We start from the raw sequence: 24794 nt of genomic DNA on the forward strand, positions 1-24794 counted from the left end.
CAGTTTTGGGCCCCTCACTACAAGAAGGACGTCGAGGTGCTGGAGCGTGTCCAAAGAAGAGCAATGAAGCTGGTGAAGGGTCTGGAGAACAAGTCTTATGAGGAGCGGCTGAGGGACCTGGGGTTGTTTAGCCTGGAGAAAAGGAGGCTGAGGGGAGACCTTGTCGCTCTCTACAACTACCCGAAAGGAGGTTGTGGTGGGGTGGGTGTCAGTCCCTTCTCCCAGGTAACAAGCGATAGGACGAGAGGAAATGGCCTGAAGTTGCGCCAGGGGAGGTTTAGATTGGACATGAGGAAAAAATTCTTCTCTGAAAGAGTGGTTAAACATTGGAACAGGCTGCCCAGGGAAGTGGTGGAGTCACCACCCCTGGAGGTATTTCAAAGACGTGGAGACGTGGCGCTTAGGGACATGGTTTAGTGGTGGACTTGGCAGCGTTAGGTTTACGGTTGGGCTTGATGATCTTAAGGGTCTTTTCCAACCTGAATCGTTGTATAGTTCTATGATCTGCCTGTCCAGTTTGTCCTCTCTAAACCTAATAGGTTCCTGCACCTATTAGGAGTACACGAGTTCTTAAAGCAGCAGCTTTCCTTGTCCATATACACAGTTAAAACTCTTACGATGTCTTTCCTTACCTTGCAATAAGTCAACATACATCTCTGGGTTTACAAATTCAGTTATGCTCTGACCACATCTTTGAGCCTGCTGCAGTGATAACTTTCATAGCCTTTTGTTTTGACTGCGTTATTCACCTTCCCTCTCTGGCCTTAACGTATGTCTGATGTTGGAAGGAAGACACTTGCATGATCATTCTAGGCTATTTCTGTTTATTGTCTTTGATTTAGTCCTGAAGTGGCAACTTCCACCTCTTCTGTGATGCCATCCTCTATCAACCGTGTGTCAAAATCTAATAAAAATGCCTTTGGATTTTCTCCACTTGTGTCATGTTTCTGAGGAGAGTGCCTTCTAAAAATTTGTGAAAAGTGCTGTGTTTCATGAGTGATGGAACAGAATTAAGTCAAAACAGAAAGCGATGTTTTAAAACTATCAGGTGTATCGTCTTTTCTACAAATAAGAAACCATGTCTTGTCTTTTACAGTAGTGTCTCCTGAGACCAGCGTATCAATCTTCAGTTGGCAAGTGAATACACATGGTCAGGGAAGACCATCTACTTATTTGGGTGTATTTGACATTAATCGCTGGTACCATGCTCAAATGCCAGATTCGCTAAGGTAGATTTTTGTTAAGTTGTTTTCAATATCCCTACAAACAATTCGTTTGAAAGTGGGCGTTCAGCTTATGCGCTTGTTTTCTTTAAGGCCAGAAGAATTCCTTCACGATTGCCCCTATTTCGCATTGTGGTCGCTGGATACTGTGGTAAGCGTGACTTCTCCAAACCTCATTTTGGATATTCTGGTACGTGAGCGGAGTCTAAGCCGGGGAGTTCCTCCTTCTTATCCACCACCTGAGCAGTTTTTTCATCCAAGCACCTATAATTTTGGTAGGTATTTCACCGCTTTTAATAGCGATAAGCTTAAACGGAGGTCAAATGCCATTTATTGGTTCTCTTGTTCGTTGTTTGTCACTCAAAACCCAAACCAAGCCAAAACACCCCAACCCCCCACAAACCCAACTCTAATGACGTTGTACTAAGAAAGCATTTAGTGTTGTGAAACATATCTGACGGTCTGCTGCGTTTTGGGTTTGGGTGCTTTTGTAACGTAGCCTGTGAAGTGGCGATGGTTATAAAATGAAACGACTTTGAACTGAAGCTGAAAGCACAGCACCTCGGCAGCGCTAGAGAGAAAATTCCTACACGCAGTAATTTTTTTTAACAAGTTTGTAAGTGATGTGATGAAGAAAATGGGTACTCAGTTATATCTTTCCCGATACGGCTATTTCGAAAATGTGAACTGGTCATAACATAACTGTGAGAGTACGGAGTGCTGTCAAACGTTCGTTGTTTCTGCAGATGGTACGTGCTTGCTGAACTCCGGAGTCGTTCGCATGACTTGCACCGGCTTCCAGAAGGAGGTGATCTTTTACTGTGTCTTTATTGAGACTGTCAAGAGATGTACCTCTTCTAAGTTTTCTGTGGCACTGCTTTCGGTGTCAGAGACCGTTTTACGCTCATCCTGCCCATCCGCACGCATAATTGCAATCGTATCCTGCCAGTTTTATGCAAACGGTCATGTTTCAGGTCCACTCTCGGGACTGTAAAACTACCATTGTCTCCTGTTGAAGCACGATCAGGGATTGAATGTCTAGAAAGGAGTAGAACGTTGCTGTAGGGCAAGAACAAAAATATTGTGGAAGTCGGGGAAAGCTGTTACTGCTTTATTACCCATCAGTCGAACTGCCTGCATAGTCCTGAGTTTTAGGGTTTTGACCCCTGATTAACTTGAAAAAGGAGGACAGAGTGGAGAAAATGAGAAATCACTTAACTGTTTAAGAAGAAATGAATTTGTTTTTTCTCCCAAACTTGGCCAAATTGTAACTTCCGAGCCACTGCACGGATTGTAACAAATAATTTTGAAGTAAGTTTCAGCTCGCCAAATATTTCCAACATAAACCAGCTTCTGCACAAAGAAGCACAGAAAGGGTCTTCCGAAGTGTGATTTGAAGTTGTGTGTTAGTTCTAGCTTGTAGAGAATGTATTTTGCGTCAGTGTTCAGGGAAAGAGAAAGGCCTGTGTCGTGACAGAGCAGCTCGAAAATACTTAAGCATTGCAAGGGCTGCTATTGTGTTTTACAGGATTTGGTTTAGAAACTGTAACTGTTAGTTTGGCTGCCGTCTTTAAGACTCTCCCTAGTAACGCTTGCTCAGATTGCCAACCTAAAGCACATTATTGATGCAAGCTTTCTGACAGTTTAAGTGAACGTTTGTATTAGTTCTCTTAGTGGTTATCCAGAACCTTAGCGACTGCCTAATAATGCTGTCTTAACCTGTAGTTTTTGATTGGTGTTTCAGACCTTGAATTTTTTAAAGAAATCTGGTCCTTCGATAAGCGAAGCCATTCATGACAGCTACAATAGGTGTCTTGTAGCTGGCTTGCTGTCTCCAAGACTAGTTGATGCCCAGCCATCCAGTTTGAGCCAGGTGAGTGCGTATCAGGGAATCAAGGGGGAAATACATCCCTCTTGTCTGACGGGGCTGTAGAGGCTACAGGACATGATGATCTGATTTTCCTCTTATTTGCAAGCTGCACTGAAATGCAGGGCTTGACTTTAGTTAGCAGAAGTAGTAGTAGTCTTCGATCCAAACTACTGAGGTTGACTGGGAACAGTCTTTAGAGACCCCTCTCTTCATTCTGTGCCCCAGATACGCACAAGGACGCGTGCAGTCAGTGCTGGTCATGCGCAGCAGAAAGCACCCTTCCCTCAGAACAACCTTCATCCCCGTCAGCTTCTCAAAGCACGAGGTTCAGTGCAGTAGCTGACGAAGGGGGTGTCTCGCTCGGATGCGAGCTATTGCAGACATCAGCTTGCTGCACGATACGTGACCATTTGCTTCCAAGGAAGTGGGCTGTGGTAAACAATTACTGTGGTCAGCTCTACCTGAGACTTTCATCACCGCTTCCGCTCATTTTCCCTTCATCAGTAGGCGCTTCTGCATCCTCTCAAAGCAGATCTTCACCTCTGTAGCCTTTGCCTTGTGCTACAGTAGCCCAATTTACTCCTCTTAGAGTGCCCTCTTGTTGCTGCAACACCTTAATCGCCTTTATCTCATGACACCCACTACCTTCTACCTGCTTTATCCCACCATAGTGACTTCACCCGCCTCTTTCGTAGGTTTCCCGTTTGCAGTGCACCAACCTCTCTCTCTCATGCAAAGAGTTTTGTGAGAGATGGAGCGTCTTCACCCAGGCAGGATCTAAGCTAAGGGATCAGCTAGCTGGTCATCCCACAGTGGAGCAGTTAGTGGGGAGGGGAGAGCAGTCTTCCCACTGCCCTCATCTTCCTGTCTACTGGATTCTTCACCGGATTTGTGGAAGCGTGTTAGGGCAAGTAACGCTTCTGCACAGTGCGGTAGCTAAAGTAAATTTCTTGGCAAGTTGGCCTAGCCCATAGACTGTTTATTTTGCAAGCCTGATGTAGACTCTTGCATTCAGATTAGATGTTCTGGCGTCAACTCCAGTTTGGAAATAACTTGGGAAATCAAGAAGTTTTTCTAATAACCTTTGCTGAACTGGGACTATCTCGTTCAGAGACTTGTTAGGCATTTGAGCAGGGATTTCGTTTGCATGTCAGTAAGACAAATTTCAGGGTTCGGGTCAAGAAGCTTGCTTTGGAGTTTTGTTTGCCACCGTAAGTAGCATTTGGTGTGTTTCCTTGTCTGCAACCACTTTTCAGACAAAGGTGGAACTATCACATGTGTATTCCAATGTGTAGAAATGGCTTTGACTGGAATGATTTTACCTAGAAGGGAAAGATAGTTTTGAATGTGTTTAAAAAAACCAAACAAGCAAACAAGCAAGCAAGTAAAATTTTATGAAGGATCGTTTCACCTGAAAGAAGTATCAGAACACCAGCTGAAATAAGCTGCTACTTAACATCGCATGTCTGTGCACACCTGTGCATTATCCTTCTAAAGGATTACCGCTACGCTGTAATACAGTGTTGGAACGGCCTAAAATGTAAACCTATTAGACTTTAAATGTCTCACTTCTTTCCTGTCATTTTAGAAAACTGTAACTTAACGTTTTGGGCGTCAGAACTGCTTGACGCCTTCATAGTCTAGAAAGCTGCTTGCCCTTAGCTTCACTGTTTCCACGCAAAGAGTGTATTTGGTCTGTCCCCTTCATGCATTCCTGATGGCAAGCTTCACGCACAAAACGCGTAGTGGGTCTAGCAGAGGATGTTACCGACAACAGTTAGTTGGAACTCAGTAAACTGAGACTACAATGCAGAGGCATGCAAATAAAGGTTAGAATCAGCCTTCAGTAAGTTGAACTGGCAGAGGAAAAGTTTAATGTGTTCCTCAGACCAAGCAGCAGTCCAGCCCGTGGCTAGAATTAAGAAAAAGAATGTGGAATTAGTTGCATGTGTACTCACTGCCTTTGTGACGTCTGAATGAGTATACGGTTAGAAGCAAACACGTCCTGTTGATGGTTCAGGTATTGACAGCATGTGAGATGCTCATTTTAGTTTGTCTGTTACGTTTAGGAGGAGCAGTTAGAAGCGGTATTGTCAGCTGCTGTCCAGGCAGGTTCTTTAGAACTTCTGACTGGATGCATTAAGCATTGGACATCTGAAGGTAACGCTTCTTATGTTGTTTTGATGTTACGTATTTTTTGGTTTGAAATTGTTGATTCAGTTCTTTTTTGTTCTCTTTTTTTAAAGAGCAGCCAAGTTCTGCTGCTAATTTACGGTTTGTTCTTGAGTGGACGTGGAACAAAGTGATCTATACAAAAGACGAACTGGACCAAACATGTGAGTCCTAGTGTAGTCATTCTGCAAACATAAAACCATTCTTTCTAACTGAGCTTGTTCAGTAATCTGCTGGTATAGGATATTGCACGCGGTTCTTTAAGTGTACTTTGAAACTCTGAAATTGCTCTGCCGGCTAACGCTTTAATATTCGTTCTCAAAAAGGTGTTCCGCTGTTTGATGGCTCTTGCAACTTCATTGACCCACAGACATTACAGTCTCTTCAGCACTGCCAGTTGCTCCTGAGCAACCTTAGCACAGTCTTAAACTGTTTTCTAACGGAAGCACAGGAGCTTACTGAAAAAGGTGTGTAAGAGTATTACTAAGCCTTTGGCACGTTTTATTAAGGTTTGGAATTATGCTTGGGTTGCAGTTGTGGAAGCATGAGCTTTTGTTGTTTTTGATGGTTGGAAGACAGCCAAAGCCAAATTTAGCTGGGAGAAGGGGCTTAAATCTGAGAAGCTGGGAGGACCACTTAACATGCCCTGAGTTCAGGGAAACAGTTTGTTGTGGAGTTCATGCAAGTGGCTAGGGGAGGCTACATTCAGCAAGAAGCGATGTAAGCAACTGGGTCGACATTACAGCAACTGAATGTGCTAATGCCGAAAAGTATTCTCTTTAATTCTTAGCTAGCAATTTGTAATTGCATGCAAGTCTGGTATTGCAAATGACTGAAACGTATGAAGGAAGCAGAAATGAGTAAGTTGTAAGTTACTTGGGTTTCTGTAGCTTTTTATATTATAAACTGTCCTTGGCATGTTGAGAAAAAAGAGGCGTATCCCTTTGCTGTAGTACAAATCTCTGCTACGTGAAAACCAGAGGTCTTGTTCGTGAGTGCATTTATTAGTTCAGGCTTTATTTTTGTTACTCTAACCTTTAGTGAATGTGCTTCTTTGTAGGGGTTGCTTTTTGTTTTGGTGGCGATTGTGTGGGGTTTTTCTTCAAAGGAGGAAGTGACAGAGAGTGAAAACTGCAAAGGCAAAGATTTCTACCGTGTTATTTTTATACTTTCTGTTCAGTATGATGAAGGGAGTTTTGTAAAAATGGGAGGAATTGCATCACAAGAATCATCTTCTATGCCTTTTTTCAGGTTTTGCAGACTTGACAAACAAGCAGGTGGTAACTAGCCTCATTTCTTTGTATGCACAAGTGGTCACCTGGTTCTGTCGATCCAGTCTCCTTCCAGAGGGTTTAGGTAAGCATAAACTGTAACACGTTTGTAACGAGGAGACTCTTCAGGAAGTGATTCCTACGAACACATGCTTAGCCATGCTTTGGTAAATGTTTTGTCCGTAACACGTCGTGTCGGTCCAGCGACAGCGTGTGCTGACGTTCCGTTGGTGAAACGGAGATTTTACAGGTTTTTCAGGTACCTAGTGTAGCGTAATGCAAGCGGTTTCTTTCCGGGATGTGTTTTGGAAATAGCAACAAGCCTCTGTTGCTATTCAAGGAGTTGCTTATGTCCACAGCTTGAAATACTTGGGATTTGAAACAAATAACTGTGGAACAACCAATACTGGAGTGCTTGTTTTTACAGTAAAAGCATTACCTGCATGTTTTGAACTTTGTCTTTATTGCTTGAGGGAAATCTACACCTCGGAAATACTTCTTTCCTTGGATGGATTATAAATTCTGTTGCCAGCCTTAACTGTCTTACAAACGCTCACGTGACACGTTGAAAAAACCATTCCCTCGGAGAACTGTTTTTTCTTATAGTGAACTCCAGCTTACACCACATGTTCTGAATGCGGCGTCAACTGTAAACTTGAAATGGCACTTGAGACAGGAAGGAATTGAGTCTCGTGTCTTACGTCTCCTTTAGCAAAGGCAGAAACAGGACTGGCTGCTTTCAGAGTTGGAGGCTTCTTGATGCTTAGCTTGTACGATCGTCTGTCTTTTTAGTCAAAAATTTTAGATTAAAAATGTGATATTGCTTCTTTAACTTGCTTTTACTTTATTGCCTGTAGATGACGAGACGCGTTTGGCTAGACCTTTCTACAATTATCCTCTGATTCAGAGCTACTATACTGGTCATCGGCAGAAACTTGAGCGTTTATCGAGGTAGGACTTACTGGAAAACTCTAGAACGCTTCCACTGCCAATTCGGAAGTGGAAGTGAATGGCTTTTGTATCGACGGTTGTATTTGCCACGCTTAATGCCTTTGCCGGCAATACTCTTGACTGCGGTGATGCGTGTGTTCTGTTGAACGCAGAGCTTACTCTCCTGTGTTAAAATGTTTACACACACCTCTGCTTAGTACCATTTGCTGGTATCATCAGTTTTTTGTGGCGTACTTAACTCATTGGCTAATCTGTATAATTTGTTACTCCTGAAGAAGATCGTGTGATTAGGAGAGGCTCAGTCATCTCCAGCTCAGCAAAGCACGGCGTTCACAGAACAGTTGTTCTGGGCACAGAAGAAAGCGTGTTGTGAAAAAAAATCCTCTCTCTTCTTGACTAGTAATGGATGGTAAAAATTGTATTGGCCTAAATCCCCTACTCACAAGTACCTTTGTGTGATTTAATAAGATAGTCAGAGTTACACGTCGTTGGCACACCTAGCACTCTACTGGCTATTGGCTAGAAGTCGCTTCCTACTGTAAACTCTCTTTCCTGGACTAGCTTGCTGGCATATAGGTGATATGCCTTGGATTAGATGATAATAGATTTTTCTTTGGCAGTTGTACTGAGAGCTAAATAAAGACCTAAACAAGCTTAGGCTATGGCACTGTGAACAAGATGCTGCCAGGTGAGTTAAGGTGGAAGCTGCAGTGGATTAGGTATTGACTTGAAAGTTCCTCTGACTTAGCTTACGTCGCAAGTAACTTACCTACAGGCTCATGTGTTCCTTAGAAGCATACAGCCTCTAGCGTGCTTTTTCTGCTTTTTATCGGCGGGAAAGTAAAGGGTAGCGTCGCAGTCGGCAGAAGACTGTGAAGGGCTTTTGAAGAGCGTAATTCTTAAAAGTTCAGCCATCCGTAATTGTAGTTCTATTTTGAACTCCTTTAATAGCTGAATGTCTCCTAACGGTCGTTGAATCATGGAATCATAGAATAGTTTGGGTTGGAAGGGACCTCTGTCTTCCATCTGACTCAGAAATTTTTTCCATGTGCATTTCGAGTCGTAATCACGCCTTTGTATGTTTGTTCCTTTCTTTGACTGGCTCATTTTTTGTTTTGACTGGAGGAAATTTGTTACACGGAGAGGCTGGAATTAGTGTTTTACTCTGTCCAAACCCTTGCTACCTTTTGTTCCAGAGGAAAATGGGATTCTGACTGCTTGATGATTGATGGAATGGTTTCCCAGTTAGGAGACCAAGTTGAGAAGTTGTGGCGGAGAGATGAAGGAGGAACTGGGAAATATCCACCTGCTACTTTACATGTGAGTGTGGTGTTCACTGAAAACAACAACAACAACAACAACAACAACAACGCCCCCCCCCCCAACCCCACCCAAGAGCCAGTGATTTATGCAAGACAGGGGTTTTTAAAGACCACCTAATTTTTTATTTCAGGCACTGCTGGATCTCTATTTGCTAGAAAACATTGAAGAAAGCTACAAACATGCAATTGTATCCTTTCCAGTTGTTTTTACTACACCTTCAGTATATGCACATAAATGTTCTTAAATGTTTGTCGCCTACGTGTTTAATGACACTTTTGAATTTATGCTTCAAACACAATGCAAGCGAAAACAGTTAGTTTAGAATTAAGTCGTAGGCAGAAGCATTGTTTTATTTCTTTGGACTGCGGATTTTTTACGTTGGTTTTTTTTTAATGTTTTGTTGCAAAGTCTCTTCTGATGTGAGAAAGCAGGTTTACTACGAAACGTTAAAGATAAAAAGCCTCTGTAGTTTTTCTCAAAGCTTAAACACAGGTTTTAATTTTTTAAAGCACCCGTACCCGTAGCAAATGGCTACTTACTAGCATGATGCGCTAAAACGTGCTGCTTCAGAGCAAAAGGGTTTCTAACGGTGGTTTACCAGGACCTGATTTTTGCCAAAATCATCCGTTTTCCAGCAGTGCTTGCTTTTGTTCTCTTAAAAGTGCAGGCACACAGAATAATAGGCAGAGAGAAGAGAAAAGTCACTGGGCAGAAACTTAATTTTTAAGCTGCCGAAACGGACAGAACTGCTTTTGCTGTTTGTTGCCTAACCTGAGAGGGGAGCCTAGAGGGCAAGGGGTTTGCTAGCTGTTGTACCCCAGAGCTGCCTTCTTAGAACGTGTCCCTGAGAACGGATGTCGGAAAGAGAAAATGACACTACCGATGGGTGATCCACATACTGCTTTAAATCCAGTTTTAGTCATTCAGAGCGAAGTTGTATTGTAAGGACGCCATAATTTACATCGTTTTATATCCTCTGGAAAAAACCAACTGTAGCATTTCTTTGCTTTAATAACTACGCATTGGATGTTCAAATGCTTTGAATGTCCGACAGGTAGCTCCACTGACTAAAGAGGGAGCCCGAGTTTATAACTGAAGTATTTACATACCTAAAGTTAACCTTTCTGAATGCCTTACAGAAACCAAAGAGTCTTTCTTTTGGGTTATTTATTCGGAGTGCAGTTCTGTGGTTAGGACCTGACTATCTTCAGGTTATAATAGCTTAAAATGGTAAAACTAACGCATTAGTCTCTTCTGCTTCCTACCGCTTTTATAGTCTTGCTTCATTATGTTTTTCTAAATGCGGTGTGATAAATTTTTGGTCTTAGAAATCTATTAGCCTTAATTCGGTACTTGATATCAGACAATTTACTTGCTGCTGGATATCATGCATTCCTTTCCGAAGAAAACGGAAACTTCAGTCGGCTCCTTCCCAACTGCCTTTGCTATCCCTTGGGGTCTTGTTAGGCTTATTCAAGGTTTTTGGCTTCTCGATCACAATGATTATGAAGTACGTAAGTTACCGCTTAGTTAGACATACATTGCAGTACAAAGCTATAATCTAGAAAAGGATTTTAAAATTTGGTGCTTGGCTAATAACAGGTGATAAAACACTAGAAGCTTCTTTGTAATACTGCTACGACATCTTCAGCAATAAATTAAGATTTGAAATGTTGGTTTAATTACTTTGACAGGAATTTGATTAAAAAAGAAGACATCAACTTTAAGAATGCTTGATATTTGAACTTTCAAAGCCATCCGTTTAGGTTGTTTTCAGCAGACCAGTCGAGCGCTTTCTCAAAAACAGTGGTTTAGGTACTTTAAATATTAAAACTATGATCATAGCAGCAGGATTTGAGACAGAAGACCGCAAAAGTGACTGTTCAGCCCAATTCACGTTCTTTTGGATGCTGAAGGTTGCTCTTTGCCTGTCACGATGTTGATGTTATCTGTTTGTCTGGGAGAGTAGCTTATGATTTAGTAATGTGTTTATAAAAAGTGGTGTTTGTATACAGCGACTTGGTTAACCTAGGAAAGTGTGAATTACTCCTTCTAAAGCACTCGCTTTGTTCAGTATGGCTAACTGAATTTTTTTTCCTGCAAATACTTAAGCGTTGTTATTTACATGTCCTGTATCAAGCGTTTCATTAGTTAGTCATCTAAGCGTATTTAACACACATTCACCCTTACTTAAGAGGCTTTTGAATATTTTTGTTGCCTGCGTGTATGTATGTATGTATGTATCTTAATAAACCCGATCTCTACCTCCCACAGAGTTCACTGGCCCTGCTCTTTCATCCAGCTACAGTCAAAACTGTGTCATGGCAACATCGGAGAATTCTTCAGTCCCTCATGTGCCAAGGAGAGCATAGGCGAGCCCTCAGATACATACAGGTGATGAAGCCATCCACGTCAAGCAGTAGTGAAGTGCGGCTTTTCCTCACTGTGTTGCTGTCCAATAGGTAAAGGAAGATATGCCACCATTTTGGCATTCAAATGTTGTGAAAGGTGGAGAACAAATAATATAAATCACGATTCCCTAAATTCCCTTTCAACTTTGAATGCAATACTTTTGGGGCATCTTTTTGGTTATACTATTACTATTCCTTCACATCTCAAAAAAACTAATTGCAGGTGCGTGGTGGAGGCTTGGGGTCTGTTGCAGCGACATACCACTAGGTCAAATATAGAAGAGCTGCTAAAGCACATGTATGAAATCTGTCAGGAGATGGGACTAATGGAAGACTTACTGAAGCTGCCTTTCACAGACACTGAACAAGTAAGTGTGGACGAGAAGAAAAATCTTAATCGTCCCTTTGAAAAGAGAAGAGGCAGAATCATAATAGATTTTTGAAATGTGTTATTTCTCATAGGAGTGTTTGGAGAAGTTTTTACAGACCAATGCGGGTGTTCAGAATCATGAATTTCTTTTAGTCCACCACCTGCAGCGTGCCAGCTATATCCCAGCCCTACAGTTGAATCGGTCGATGAAGGTTAATCTTACGGTAAGCGCAGAAGTTCTGCCAAGTGTGCAAGTTTCTGTTAGGTGTTACCAACCGCTTTTGATAGTACTCAATAAAACCCCTGCTTTCTTTTTTGTTCCACTCTTTGAAATACTAGGAATAAGTTCCTACACCTTAAGTCGCAGCTGAACCTAAAAGTTGAACAAACTATTTCACTACTCCAAAGGTACTCTGTGAAGTTGTAAATCAAATGTTACAGGCCATTGTTGACTCCACTTAAAATACTTTGTTTGCATCTGAGCAATAAAAAGATATCTTTTCCCTCAGCCAAGCTTATCATTCAGTTATTCACACGCGGATGTATTCCACAGCTTTCATTTTCCCACTTTCATGGCAGAAATTCTTCTCTAACTTCCGTTTCTCAAAATAGCCAGCCTAAATTTTGTCTTATGTGGACTTCTGTTATGAATCTGTGATGCAGTTGCTCTTTTCCGGGACCACAGTTTTCCAGTGAATGAAACTTATCAGGTGGTTTGGGAAGTTTTAGAGCCTGCATTTGAAAGCTTTCATGCAGCCAGAAGGCGTGTGTAGGTAGCTGCTGCTTACTCGTATTAAAATTGGCATCCTTTTGTCCAACGTAATTTGCAGTTGCCCTGTATATTCAGTCATCTCGGACACTGGTGTTTCAGGAAAAACAAGGGAAGGCCTGCTATTTTGTAAGCCATTTGGAAATTGCAGGTGGCAACAAGCACATCAGAATGAGGTTCTGCAGGGTGCCAGAATTGTTTTACCTCCAAGGTGTAGGTTCTGTTGTTATTCTAGTCTTCCTTCCGCTTTGCTAAAAATACCGGGTGAAATTGGCGTGTGCTGATGGGTGGAACTTGCTGCTGCTCTGTGCAGTGGATGGTTTTTCCTGTGTCTGTAGAGGAAATTTAGTCACTAATTAGAAACGGCGCAGACAGTTCTGTGCAGTGAACTTCTTGAAAGGAGTTAACGCTTTGCTTTACGCTTTTCATTCCTCAGAATGACCGTGATCCTCGCTTGAGAGAGAGAGCAGTTGCCAGAAATTCTGGATTAGACCAATACGGCAAGATCCTTCCTAGAGTTCAAAGGACGCTGGCTGTAGAGAGAGCCAAGCCTTACCATTTGCCTTCATCGGTCTTAAGAGAAGGTAATTTTTAGGGGGGAGAAATGTAATGGACAGCTAACCATCACTTTGGTTACACAAGGCTGATATGCTTTCCCTCTTGCTTTACAGTCGCAAGACCAAAGCCATTATCAACAGTAACAAAACAAGCTAATGCAGGAAATGTGCATACAAGAGCAACTTTCATCAGGAACGTGTTGTCCACAATTGGAGAAGTACGGGTAGCAAACGAGCAGAAAACGAGTGTCTCACAATATGATAGGTAAGCAGCCTTTTAACAAAGCTTAGTGTTGAGCTGCATGTTTGGCAAGAGAGAGAGAGAGAAATCCGTTTGACTTATGACAGTGTTTTGGAGGGAAGGTGCACCTGAATAAAGCCTTGTTTGGCTTTTTTGCGCACGCAGTAGATAACATTTAAGGATCCATACATCGTAAGTAGTATTTGGAGAGAGAGTTTTTCTGCTGTGATAATGTTATTCATGCAAATACACGTGTTTACGTTACGGTCAACGTGTTTACAGAATTTAAGATAGCTGAAACCAAAACTGTGATTACCATCAAGCTATTGGTGTACAGATTTTCATAGACTTGGTTGTGTGATCAAATAGTAATCTTTTTCCACTTCCTGCCCAGTTTCTGATTTGCTCCTTCCCTCTTTACTTAAAAACAGGCAGAGTTAAAAAGAGCAGCAAAGAGGCTAGTAGTTGTCAGATGATTTTCCTACAGGTGGTATGGTGAAATAAACTTGAATTCTGGTATGTTTGGACTTTAGGCGAATGAAAGTCAGTTACATTTTTCTTTTAATTCTAGTCCTAGAGTTACAGAACCTCCAGGCACAATGCGTCCTCTCCCTGATGCAGAGTTGCCCGATGCATTTGTTGGGACACCAGTTACAAAATTTTCACAAAAATGTTCCAGGTATAGTAGACCTACAGAATGAGTACTCCACAAAGGTGTTGCTTCTCACATGTGTGTATACGTGTGTTTGTGTGTGTATCCTTTCTGTGTTTGCAAAGTGTTCTGTTTGCATTTAGTTTTGTATCTGTTAAAGACAAGGTCAACTTAGGGACACAACTAAGTGGAGAACTTGAAGTGGTCCCAGCATTGAAACGTAGACAAATGTTCTTCTGCCGTGAGAATTACATCACTAGTGCAACTTAAAATTGGATTACTCTTGCCTCCGAGGCAGCGATTTAGGAAACTAAGTAGGAAATGTGAAGAAATCATGAAAAAAAAGAAAATGCCTGCAACTTGTTCATGGGCCTGATACATCACCCCACCAGTGAGGGTTCCCCTGTATTTCTTGTTCATGGAATGTTTTTGTTCTGCCTCAGATTTCTTGAACGCAGCGTGATTTTTTTTTTTTTTTTCATTTCTTTATTTATGTTCATATTTTAAATTGTGTGTCTTAACAGGTCGCTGGATTTGGTGGTTCACCCGGTTCCTTCATGTTCTGCAGCGCAGTCACCATGCAGAGCTTCTACTTCATTCACGGCATCCAGCCCACTGAAATCAAATACGCATGGTTCCGTCTCACAAACGACTTTTGCAAGAGCATCGGAGCTGAATTTACTGGAGACTCCTCTTGTGGTTAAGGTTTGTATTTTTAAGAATCAGTTAAGAACCAACCAAACCAAAAGCCTGTAAACGTCGTTGAAAATGAAACCACCCAAGTAGTTAACACAAGCAGCGTTGGATGCGAATTGTGGAATGTTTTCAGCCTGCGTGTGGTTCTTGTATACAGTGTCCGTTTGGAAGCAGTACGTCGGGAACAGTCTTGAAGAGGGCAAGTTTAGTTCTAAGTTAATTGCAGGACGCACGTTGTCCCATAGCTTTGTGAAATACACTTGTGTTTATTGCACGGAACAAAGTCAGTTAAAATTGGACTTTTCAATATGCTTAGGTACGTAAAGATGCGATTTGCAGCTTAACCATCTCATTGTTTAAGTGCTCAATCCCTCTCTATAGTTTGACTTGCATACCTACAAGCAAGAACGTGTATGCTTCAGTTTCTTCATCCAGTTAAGTGAATGACAACTAAGTGATGTCAGCTAAGTGGCATCAGTCTCTGTCAAATTCCGTGATGGCTTTTTGCAGTAATTTTAGTTACTGATTGTTTGTGTTAAACTGTATTTCCATTCACTGCCATCAAACTCTTATCATGCAAGGAAGTAACGTTGGGCCTATCATCTTCTTGGTGCCGACCTTTTTGCCGTTGCCTACCTGAACAACATAGTTGTGATCTCTCTGAGTCGTAACCTCTTTCTTCTTATCAAATACTGTCCGTATCATTAAGCTAGTTTCATCCTCCTCCTTTTAAACCCTGTCAATACTGTAAAATCTTTCTTGAGCTGAGGTAAGCAGACCTGAACGCTTCTGCTACAGGCATCGTGAACACTAAAAGACTTTAGTAGTGCATACAAGTTGAAAAGGCAAGCATAACAAAGAGAATGCTTGAGTTATGATTTTAGGTATGCAAAGCTCCCTCTTCTTGAAAACACAGTAGTGAACCCAGTGAACAGCCTTGAGATGACAGTATAAGCAGGCACTTAAAAGACCCACTTCATCTGAATTCTCCAAGTCGTGGAAACTCAATACGCAGTCAGAAGTGTGGTTAATTTTTACACTCAGCTTTAAAAGCTAAGATAGTGCTAGAATGAGAACTAATTTTGTAGTGCCTTGCTTAAGGTGACACTTGTAAGACTTACAAATACAGGTATATGTTTCTTCTTTTTTTGTCTTGGTTTGACAAAAAGCATATGCATGTTATTGATCGTGAATTTTTTTTTGTTTAAAAAAGAAAAAGGTAACAGGAGATGATAAATCACTCTCTGGAGCTTCGTCTGAGCATCATCATGGAGTGGGGGAGGATGCTTGGTCTGAAAGTAGAGCTAAACCCACTCTGTTTAGTCTGGGCAATCCTGTGGATGATTGTGCTGAAATGGAAGAGTCTTCAGAAAGCATACCTGGGGAGAGTTTGGAGAAAATGGATGTCAGCAGAGAAAACAGTAACTTCTCTGCCAGGTCAGACCAAACTACTTTGGAGTATCATGATGCAAAATCACCTGGTGATTTTGAAGATGATGTTATCTTTATAGCTGCTAAACCAGCTAATTCTTCCACTGAAGAAACTGCTGATTTTCAAGAATCGGAGAACGGAGAAGACAGTGAAATTGTTGAAGATAAACCTTTCCAGATGGAACAACCAGATTCATCAGACCTAAGAAAAGAAGTTGGTGTGTTTCATCCTATGATAACTTAAGTTTCTGAGTTTTTCAAATGTTTTCAAAAAGTTAAAGTACTGATGAGTGCAACAGTTAACAATGAGCGTTCACAAGTGTCCCAGGCACTTCCTTGTCCTAGGCTTTTAAAATTGCCACTCTGTTTCGAGTCCTTTTTTAGGTATCCTGGACATTAGTACGTATACTGCTTTTGGCTGGCATTTCTTGTGTGTAATTGCAGCTGGGAGGCAGCAGTGACTTGTGGGAGTTTTGAGAGGGATTCAAGTCGAAAACTTAGGCTTCTGGTTATGTTTTAGGGGTACTTCTGTAGGCTGCAGGATTTTACAGCAAGCTTAGTGTATGGCGTGCTTTGACTAGATAGGAAAAAAAGAAAGGAAAAAAAAAAATCCGACAGCCTCATTAGTGCTCAGTTAAATAGTGTTCTTCTGGAAGTGAGTCTGCTTGTGTATCTGCTTCTCATTACAGCTATGCCTGCTCATTTTTCTGGCTCAACAGCTTATGCAGCCTTTTCCAAACCTATTTCAGTTGGTCTTTGGTAATTCAGCTCAATTCAACTGCTTCAAGCCAGTCCAGCTGCCGAGGATGTGTTCATATGAACAGGTCTGCTGGCAGATTAGAAGAGGTGTAGCTCGCTAGCTGGTGAGCAGTGATGAAGAGCTGGGAATGAAAGTAGTGCAGGAACAGGGAGAAGATGTGCCAACACAGCTACAATCAGTGTTTGACAAACAGAGCTCAGTCTGTTCAACTCTCTAGAAAAAAAGTTTGCTATTCCTGGGACATGCATGCAAGTGTCAGAGGTCTGTGCCTGAGGTCTTGAAACAGTTCGTAGCAGTGAGTGTGTGCTCCGGTATCAGTGCATCATATGCGTCCTGGTTCAGTCCTAAGTCTGAGATGATTCTGGGGGATCCTAGAGAGTGATTGTTGCTATTGGAGTTCCTTAGCGCCTTTTTAAATAACAGGAGTGCCCAGATACAGACTCCGTGTACATGGGTAAAAGGGATTCTCCAGATCTGAGTGCTTCTAGTAAGGCAGGTCAAAACATTTGCCCGTCCTATTTTAGATGTCTTGTATTTGGAGAAGAAATCAAAGGTGCTTTTCATTAAAAACAATGATAAGGTACTAATCACTAAAGAATAACCTTATAAAGAAACTTTGTTCTTGCTGGACTATGATACAAGCCGCTCCATACAATTTCAGTACTCTGGAAACATTAGAGGGCAGGCAGTATAGCTCTTGTTTGGCCTGAGCTAGCAAAATTATCCCAGTCCTGCATCCTGTCTGCAAAGGTAATTGCTGGATCTGGAGGAAGCAGGCAGTAGAAACAAAGAAGAAAAGAAGGATGTTTCTAAAATTGAAGCTGTTGAGATAAACACAGGTTAGCAAGCAGTTGGGTTTCAACACCACCAGTCAATCACTAGAGAAAAGAACAAGAAAAGACCCTAGATGCGCTCTTGCAGCAGAGGGGCAATGGAGTCAAGAAAGGAAAGAAGCATTGCTGGAATGAGAAATAAGAAAACTTACTGCCCGATTTTAAGAAGGAGGGATGTTTCCTGAAGTTTTTATGTATTAGGTCAGTAACATCAAGTTTAGTTTGTAAACAGAGTATCTATGGCCATTTTCTTTTGTTGTCTGAAACTATGCATCAGACTTCTTGTTTTACTGGAAAGAAGAATTCAGACCTTCTGTGCATTAGAAGCCTTGGTAGCATTATTTTGTTAGATCGCTATCCTAGATGAAATGCATAAAGGCTCACTTTAAAATCATAGGAGCGTTTTAAAAGAAACGATGTTAAGTGCAATAGAGAAGTTGTCCATCTGTCTGTTTTTGTAGGATTTGTGGCAGAATCAAATGCTGAATGTCTTACCCTTCCCGAGGATGGTAAATTGGTGTTTAAAGCTGCTGAGGCTGCTACGTTTGGGACTGCAAGTGAAGGGTAAGTTTATGGAATAGATAGATCTTGGGGTTCACGCAACATGTAACTGCTGGCTTTCCTGTGTTTGGAAACTATGATTTTGACCTGGTGTTCGTTCTTTCCTGTGTTCTTCTATCTAACGGCTTTTCTATTCCTTTCTGTCTGTGAACAGAACTAACTTGGCATGAATGTAAGTCAAATGGACTAGCTGCCAATTTGAGTCTTTTTTCCTCAAATCATTGCAGACCCCAAGGTATGGTGATAAAGACTTCATTCAACAGGCTATATAAACCTCTTTACCGTTTGAGGGTTACTAAGCAGATACTATGAACATAAGCCCTGCTTTTGTCTGAAAATTGTGTAGCTAAAAATTACACCTGAGATTCCTGTAAAGTCAGGGAGTTTATTTTGGGGTTTGAATACTTTCTGGCAGTATTTTATACACTTAATTTCTATTTTCTGTGTATGCTCAGCTAGCATCTGTTGGTTTATGGAAAGGGAAGCAGTTTTCTCACCAGGTACTTTAAAAGCTGCAACTGCTTAGTGATAAAGACAGAATGTTAGCAATGAAATAACCCTTAATTTCACGTGGTAACATACACTGGTAGCAACTTTTGTTCGGTTTGTTCTAAACCTCCAGTACAGCAGTTGCACTCTTTCTACAGAAGACAAAGAGTATATTATTCTTTAATAGAACTCTGTTGTTATGTTAATATCTAGTGTTAAATAGCTGGGAAGAAGTGACGTACTTGTTTCATTGCATAAAATGAGTGTCACAAATTGAATGTAGGTAAGTTGGTAAAGGAATTTCTAATTTTTCTTAATTTTTTTCTGGTTTGAAACTTGAAGATTTTACAGTGAGAAAGTAATTTGTAAAGCTCTTCAAGGTTTGTTTTGAAGCTTTATGATGAATTTCTCTCTTTCTGTTCATGAAGTGAAACAAACCACCAGGAGTCCAAAACGTCCTCTGCATCAGAAGGAAAAGCCATACCAGCTGCAACAAATCCACAGCTTTCCGAATCCCCGGAGGCAGACAGTGAACGTTGGAGATGTTATGTGAGTTAAGGTAGCTGAACTCCTGAACTAAAATGTGTAGTTTGCCGTACCACTACAGGTGTCTCAGATTAAAGTAGTACTAGCACGTCACTGCTAACTTTCATTAAACTGTGGAGAGAATACCCTCCTCAGAGGAAGTCCTTGTAGAAAATGCATGGTGAGTGTTCCTGTTCTTGGTAAAGATATTGAGAAATTAGAAGGAGAGTATTTATTTTAATGTTGCACACCACCACTAATTTGTGTGCTATGGGATCTGCTGCTTGAGTTACTATTTTAAAAGATGATGCATTCTCAGTATTCAGGCTGTGAAGAATAACTAGCTATCAGTGTGCCTTTGCAGCCACCCTTTCCTCTGTTGTTCTTTTTCTCTATGGACTTGCCAGCTGATTTTCCCCTTCCTCCTTTTTTTTTTTTTTTTTTAATTTTTTTTTTATTGTGGGGCTGCCTCCTTTACCAGATGGATAGTTCTGGCTTCTGGGTTTTGGAGAAAGCCCAATGTATGTGGCAGGATAGAGAACTGTATTGTTGGCTGCTGCTCCCTCTGTTACTTCCTGTGGCTTAAGCCCGTGTCATTGCTACAGTAGTTAAAATTGTGTAATTCTCTTCCAGCTGTGATAAGTATCCTTGACAGTGAGGATGTGGTCAATACTCATTCAGAAAATCCCCTTGAGGGGAAGTGTGTGGATTTACCTAAAGAACATAACCTAGAAGCAGCTGAAGTTGAAGAAAATGTTCCTTTTCTGCAGGAAGAAATAACTGTTTCTAACAATCTTCCCAAAACTGAGGAAATTAATGTAAGTAAACTATTTTCTCATGTTCTACAAAATAGAAACCACTTTGCAAATTGAGGACAGTCCTGTCTTACTGACAATTAGAAGGCACACATAAACGTCTCGGTTTCTTTAGCTGGTTAACACAAGTTAAAACCTCATTACGTACGGGCAGATACGTTTTTCTCCTATGCATTTTCTGTACCTATAACACAGAATAGAACCTGTCAAGACTTCGGCCTTTGAGAGCTGTAGTAGCACACAAAAAAAAAAAAAAAAGCCTAACCTATTTTTTAAAATAACCATGCATTCATTTGGTTTACTAGAACTTAGACGTTTCTTATTTGACTCAAAAAAGAAATAGTTTTAATGTTAAAGACAGTAAGAAAAGTTGGGGAGTGCAGCTTTCGATACTGGGGCCATTTACCAAATGACAAAATGATGTGGGAACCAAAGTTGTTTTCAGAATGATTTAGGTGCTTAGATCCTTTCCTCTTTGTTCCTTATTAACATAAACAGAATTCCCAATAATGAGTTAATTTCAGTGTCAAGATATTTCCAGGTACTTAAAACTTTTTTTTTTTTTTTTTTTTTTGCTAAGACCATGTTTTTTTAACATCTAAACTTTGTAAAATACGACTGTTAAAAGCTTGTTGACATGGACTGAAAATTGGAACTAGAGGTTCTCCAGGTGTCCCAGGTTTTCCCCCATTGTTCTTTCTTCTACTGGGGCTGGTGAGTTATCTGGATTCTTTGTGGATGTCCTCTAAGTACCATATAGAGCATACTGTCAATTTCCTGTAGGCTTATACTCACAGGAATCAACAGTAGTTGGAGTGAAACACAAAGTGAAAGGTAGGCGTACCACAAATTGGTTGGTCTTAAGGAAGAGAAAACGCTTTTCAGCGTTCCAGATTTCCAGTGAAGTTAAATAGGCAGTCACTTCTTTAGCTCGTCTCAGCTTTGGGATTTAGGACAACGCTGTAGAGAAGATGCTTCTAGACTTGGGAATACATAAATCACTTATGGGAGGGAGTAAGTGGAAAATTTGTGATGGGAAGAAGGGAGCAGGGACAGGAGACGGTCACAAAGCTTCTGCAGTCATTCAGGTAGCAGTACAGTGAAGGTTTTTCTGCTTTCGTTGTAACTGGTTCTTACGGATTTGTATGTAAACATCTGGTTTTGGCTTGTCTACCTTCACTGAATTTGGGACAAACTTCTTACTGCTCTCTTGTTCGTAGCTTTGTAAGCATAAAGGGAAAGTTTATGGAGACTAGTATTTCTTGAACTGAGTTTTGAGGCATGACACGTTGCTATACTATGGTGCTCAGCAACTTTTGACAAGGCAGGAGGCAAGAAAATGAGCAGATTCTACGGAGACTCCTGTTGAGTGGCTTCTTCCTTCTGCCATCGTTGGCTAGCACTAGAACTTAGAGGGCTGGGCGAAGGTCTTTACGCATTGATTAAATTAGCTTGACCGTTTGAGTCACTTGGCAGACGTAACAGATACTACTTTTGTGCTCAGCGTAAGAGCTTGAGTATCTCATGTGGATCTAGAAGGCAAGAATAATTGCTCCGTACAGGGAACTACAAAACATGAGATGGAGGTATTTAGAGTGTATGTGCTGTCTCATGCAATCCAAGTGATTCCTTAAAGTGCAGCGCTGAGTTGTCGCGTGTGATACGTGGCCACTTTGACTACCTGTTGCCGTCACAACTGTCGTGACTGAAACGTTAAACTTTGGGGACATAACTGTATTTTAGCCTGTTAGATGCAGAGCCGGTCACTCTGTGTGGATCTGCAGTCAGTCCAGAAAGCACTGCAGTGTGGTGATTACTGCCAGTTGTGTACACAGCTTGTACTGTAAAACTGCTCCCTTTGCTCACGGGTGGTGGCAAATCGTTAGTCGTGAACAGAAGTATCAGAAATGGAGCATGGGATTGCATACACTGAATGCTCTCTTCTCTGTCCCTTAAACGCATTAACTTTCATCTGTAGTAGAGAGTCCATCGCAGGTTTCTAACTTCACATGCAGTGGTGATCTGAAAGGAGAAGCAGCATTTCACTGTCCTCAGTTTGAAGTTAGTCTGTTTGGTAATTAATAGTGCATTAACAGACACTTTTTAACTTCAGGTTATTGAAGATAGTGCGGTTAAGGCACAAACCTCAGAGGAGGCACCTGAACCATCACCATATAGTGAACTGCAGCCATCGGGCGCTCTTCAATACAGCTATGATACTATCGAGCAACAGTTTGCATGTGATTTGCCTGATAATGAAGATGGTGAATGTGATGCGGCTGAGGGAGATGGAGAGCTTTTTACATCTCAGAGTAATTTTACTTTAGTCTTGGAAGGTGAAGAAGGTGAAACGGAAGTGGGAGACCCTCCGTTAGTCGATGCTTCTAATCTGGCTGGCACAACAGGAGAGGAAAAGCCTGTGAACAGTTTGGGAAATACTGAAAGCCAGGAACATGTTACAACCTCAGTGTCCACTGTAACTAGTGATCAGGAATCTCAAAGTACTGCAGAGTCGCTCCCATACGTGCCTGAACCCATTAAGGTGGCTATTGCTGAGAACTCACTGGATGTAATCAAAGGCACAAGAAGTAAAGAATTTACATCTGAAGCTGTAGAGCAATCTATTCATGAAACCATAGGTAAGAAGGTAACTAGATTCCAGAAGGCAAAAGCTCCCGTAACAGCTGTGCCAGAAGGAGCGGAAGATGAAACCAGCATGCATCAAGTAGAGTATGTCATCACTCCTAGAACACGCGCAAGGGGACGGCTGAGCAGAAGTCAAAGTATTCCCTCGGCAGGCGATCAGCAACTACTGAAGACAGACAAACCAGTTTTGTTAGGAGTGTCTCCTAGGAGAAGTACCAGGCGAAGAAAAGAAGCGTCTGAGACTTCTAGTCTTCAGGCAGAAGAAAATGCTCAAGATGAGCAAATACCTGTGATGCCTGTTACTCCTAGGAGAGGTAGGAAGCCTGAACAGACTAATTTAGAGAAAGTAGAAAGCAGCCATTCTGATGGACAACCGTTGTCCGTCAGTGCGCAGTCCATAGCCGTTACTCCAAGAAGAGGATTAAGGAGAGCAAAGGAAGCTGCATCTGAACTCTTGGAAGGGGCTAATGAGGAAACGCCTCTGGCTGAAGGTAGCATTATTGCTTCTGCTACTTCCAAAAGGACTAGAGGAGGAAAAAGGTCAGCAGGAGACGGAGAAACCGGCCAGACTGGCACTGATCATAAGGTAAAAGCGGCAGTCAGTCCCAGTAGAAGTGCAAGAAAACTGAAAGGCATTAATTTACAATTTACTGAAAATATGGTCAAGGATCAAGAGGTGCAGCCTAGTGACCAACTCCTCTTACCTGTGCCAACTAAAAGAGGCAGAAGGAGAAAGATGAGTTCCTCAGAAGTTTCAGAAAATTCTGGCCTTGATCTGTCTAAACCATCGCTTCCTCCAACAGGATTTAAACTTCCTGTCACTCCTAGAAGAAGTGCGAGGAAGGGGGCACAAAATCTCTTGGCAGACGCAGAATCTGTCGCTACGCAGGAAGACATACATTCGGGTGGGAAAGTGTGTCGTGGTTTAACCTCAGCTGGCAACTAAGCACCACGCAGCCGCTCGCTCACTCCCCCCCGGTGGGATGGGGGAGAGAATCGGAAGGGTAAAAGTGAGAAAACTCATGGGTTGAGATAAAGGCAGTTTAATAGGGAAAGCAAAAGCCACACATGCAAGCAAAGCAAAACAAGGAATTCATTCACTACTTCCCATGGGCAGGCAGGTGTTCAGCCATCTCCAGGAAAGCAGGGCTCCATCACGCGTAACGGTTACTTGGGAAGACAAACGCCATCACTCCAAATGTCCCCCCCTTCCTTCTTCTTCCCCCAGCTTTATATACTGAGCATGACGTCACATGGTATGGAATATCCCTTTGGCCAGTTTCGGTCAGCTGTCCTGGCTGTGCCCCCTCCCAGCTTCTTGTGCACCCCCAGCCTTCTCAGTCAGTAGAGCATGGGAAGCTGAAAAGTCCTTGACTAGTGTAAACACTACCTAGCAACAACTAAAACATTGGTGTGTTATCAACATTGTTCTCACCCTAAATCCAAAACACAGCACTGTACCAGCTACTAGGAAGGAAATTAACTCTATCCCTGCTGAAACCAGGACAGTATCCACCCCTTATTCTATACCATCTACGTCATGCTCAAGTCCCATATTTTCCAGTGCAACCTCATTAACCAACCACCCCGCTTTCCGTCCTTTGATATAACACACAGATATCATTCCCTTAGTCTATGGACCACCCTTGTGGAATGTCTGTAAAATGTCCAGAAATGTCCATGAAATATCCATTGAGTTCATTTAGTCCGTGACTTTGGGCTCCATCTGTGATGGTGGTCACTCAGGACAGAAGAGGTGGTGTGTTGCGTGGAGTTACTGGGTACCAAAGCCAGCTCAGGTCAGGTCACTGCTGCACTTGCACTGCTTCTTGTAAGGCTTGTCCTCCACTTGTTCGGGTGGTTCCTGCTATAGTAATTCCTATAACACGCAACTCAAATCATGGGTTACAACAATTTAAAGGTATTTCCATTACAATCTCCACCCCTGGTCCCTTTGGGCCAGGTTATAGGGTTTAACATTGCAATGAACTCCTCCCCTTGCTCCTAGCCTGGCTAGCAACAAGGGGTTTCTGCTATAGTAATTCCTATAACATGCAACTCAAATCATGGGTTACAACAATTTAAAGGTGTTTCCATTACAATCTCCACCCCTGGTCCCTTCAGATTAAACCATAGGGTTTAACATTGCAATAAACTCCTCCCCTTGCCCCTGCTCTGGCTTGGACTTATCCACAGACTGCAGTCCCTTAGGGTAGTACCTGCTCCAA

At 41.9% G+C, this 24794-nt stretch overlaps 1 protein-coding gene across 1 annotated transcript in view; it reads left to right on the forward strand.

Annotated features, from left to right (window-relative positions):
* LOC143173760 (protein ELYS-like) overlaps positions 1-23512 on the forward strand; it is a 38642-nt gene extending 15130 nt beyond the window's left edge. Inside the window, exons 8-31 of the mRNA XM_076363909.1 lie at positions 1097-1229; positions 1317-1498; positions 1970-2031; positions 2968-3096; positions 5163-5253; positions 5340-5429; positions 5592-5732; positions 6517-6621; positions 7394-7487; positions 8684-8807; positions 8941-8997; positions 10174-10320; positions 11085-11272; positions 11445-11589; positions 11684-11815; positions 12797-12944; positions 13032-13182; positions 13730-13837; positions 14335-14515; positions 15720-16155; positions 17992-18094; positions 19009-19115; positions 19739-19923; positions 22034-23512. Coding sequence (XP_076220024.1) covers positions 1097-1229; positions 1317-1498; positions 1970-2031; positions 2968-3096; positions 5163-5253; positions 5340-5429; positions 5592-5732; positions 6517-6621; positions 7394-7487; positions 8684-8807; positions 8941-8997; positions 10174-10320; positions 11085-11272; positions 11445-11589; positions 11684-11815; positions 12797-12944; positions 13032-13182; positions 13730-13837; positions 14335-14515; positions 15720-16155; positions 17992-18094; positions 19009-19115; positions 19739-19923; positions 22034-23512 — 4718 coding nt within the window. The remainder of the gene's footprint in view (positions 1-1096; positions 1230-1316; positions 1499-1969; positions 2032-2967; positions 3097-5162; positions 5254-5339; positions 5430-5591; positions 5733-6516; positions 6622-7393; positions 7488-8683; positions 8808-8940; positions 8998-10173; positions 10321-11084; positions 11273-11444; positions 11590-11683; positions 11816-12796; positions 12945-13031; positions 13183-13729; positions 13838-14334; positions 14516-15719; positions 16156-17991; positions 18095-19008; positions 19116-19738; positions 19924-22033) is intronic.
* The last annotated feature ends 1282 nt before the right edge of the window (positions 23513-24794 follow it).

Source organism: Aptenodytes patagonicus, unplaced genomic scaffold, assembly GCF_965638725.1.
Source record: "Aptenodytes patagonicus unplaced genomic scaffold, bAptPat1.pri.cur scaffold_240, whole genome shotgun sequence".
Taxonomy (NCBI): Eukaryota; Metazoa; Chordata; class Aves; order Sphenisciformes; family Spheniscidae; genus Aptenodytes; species Aptenodytes patagonicus.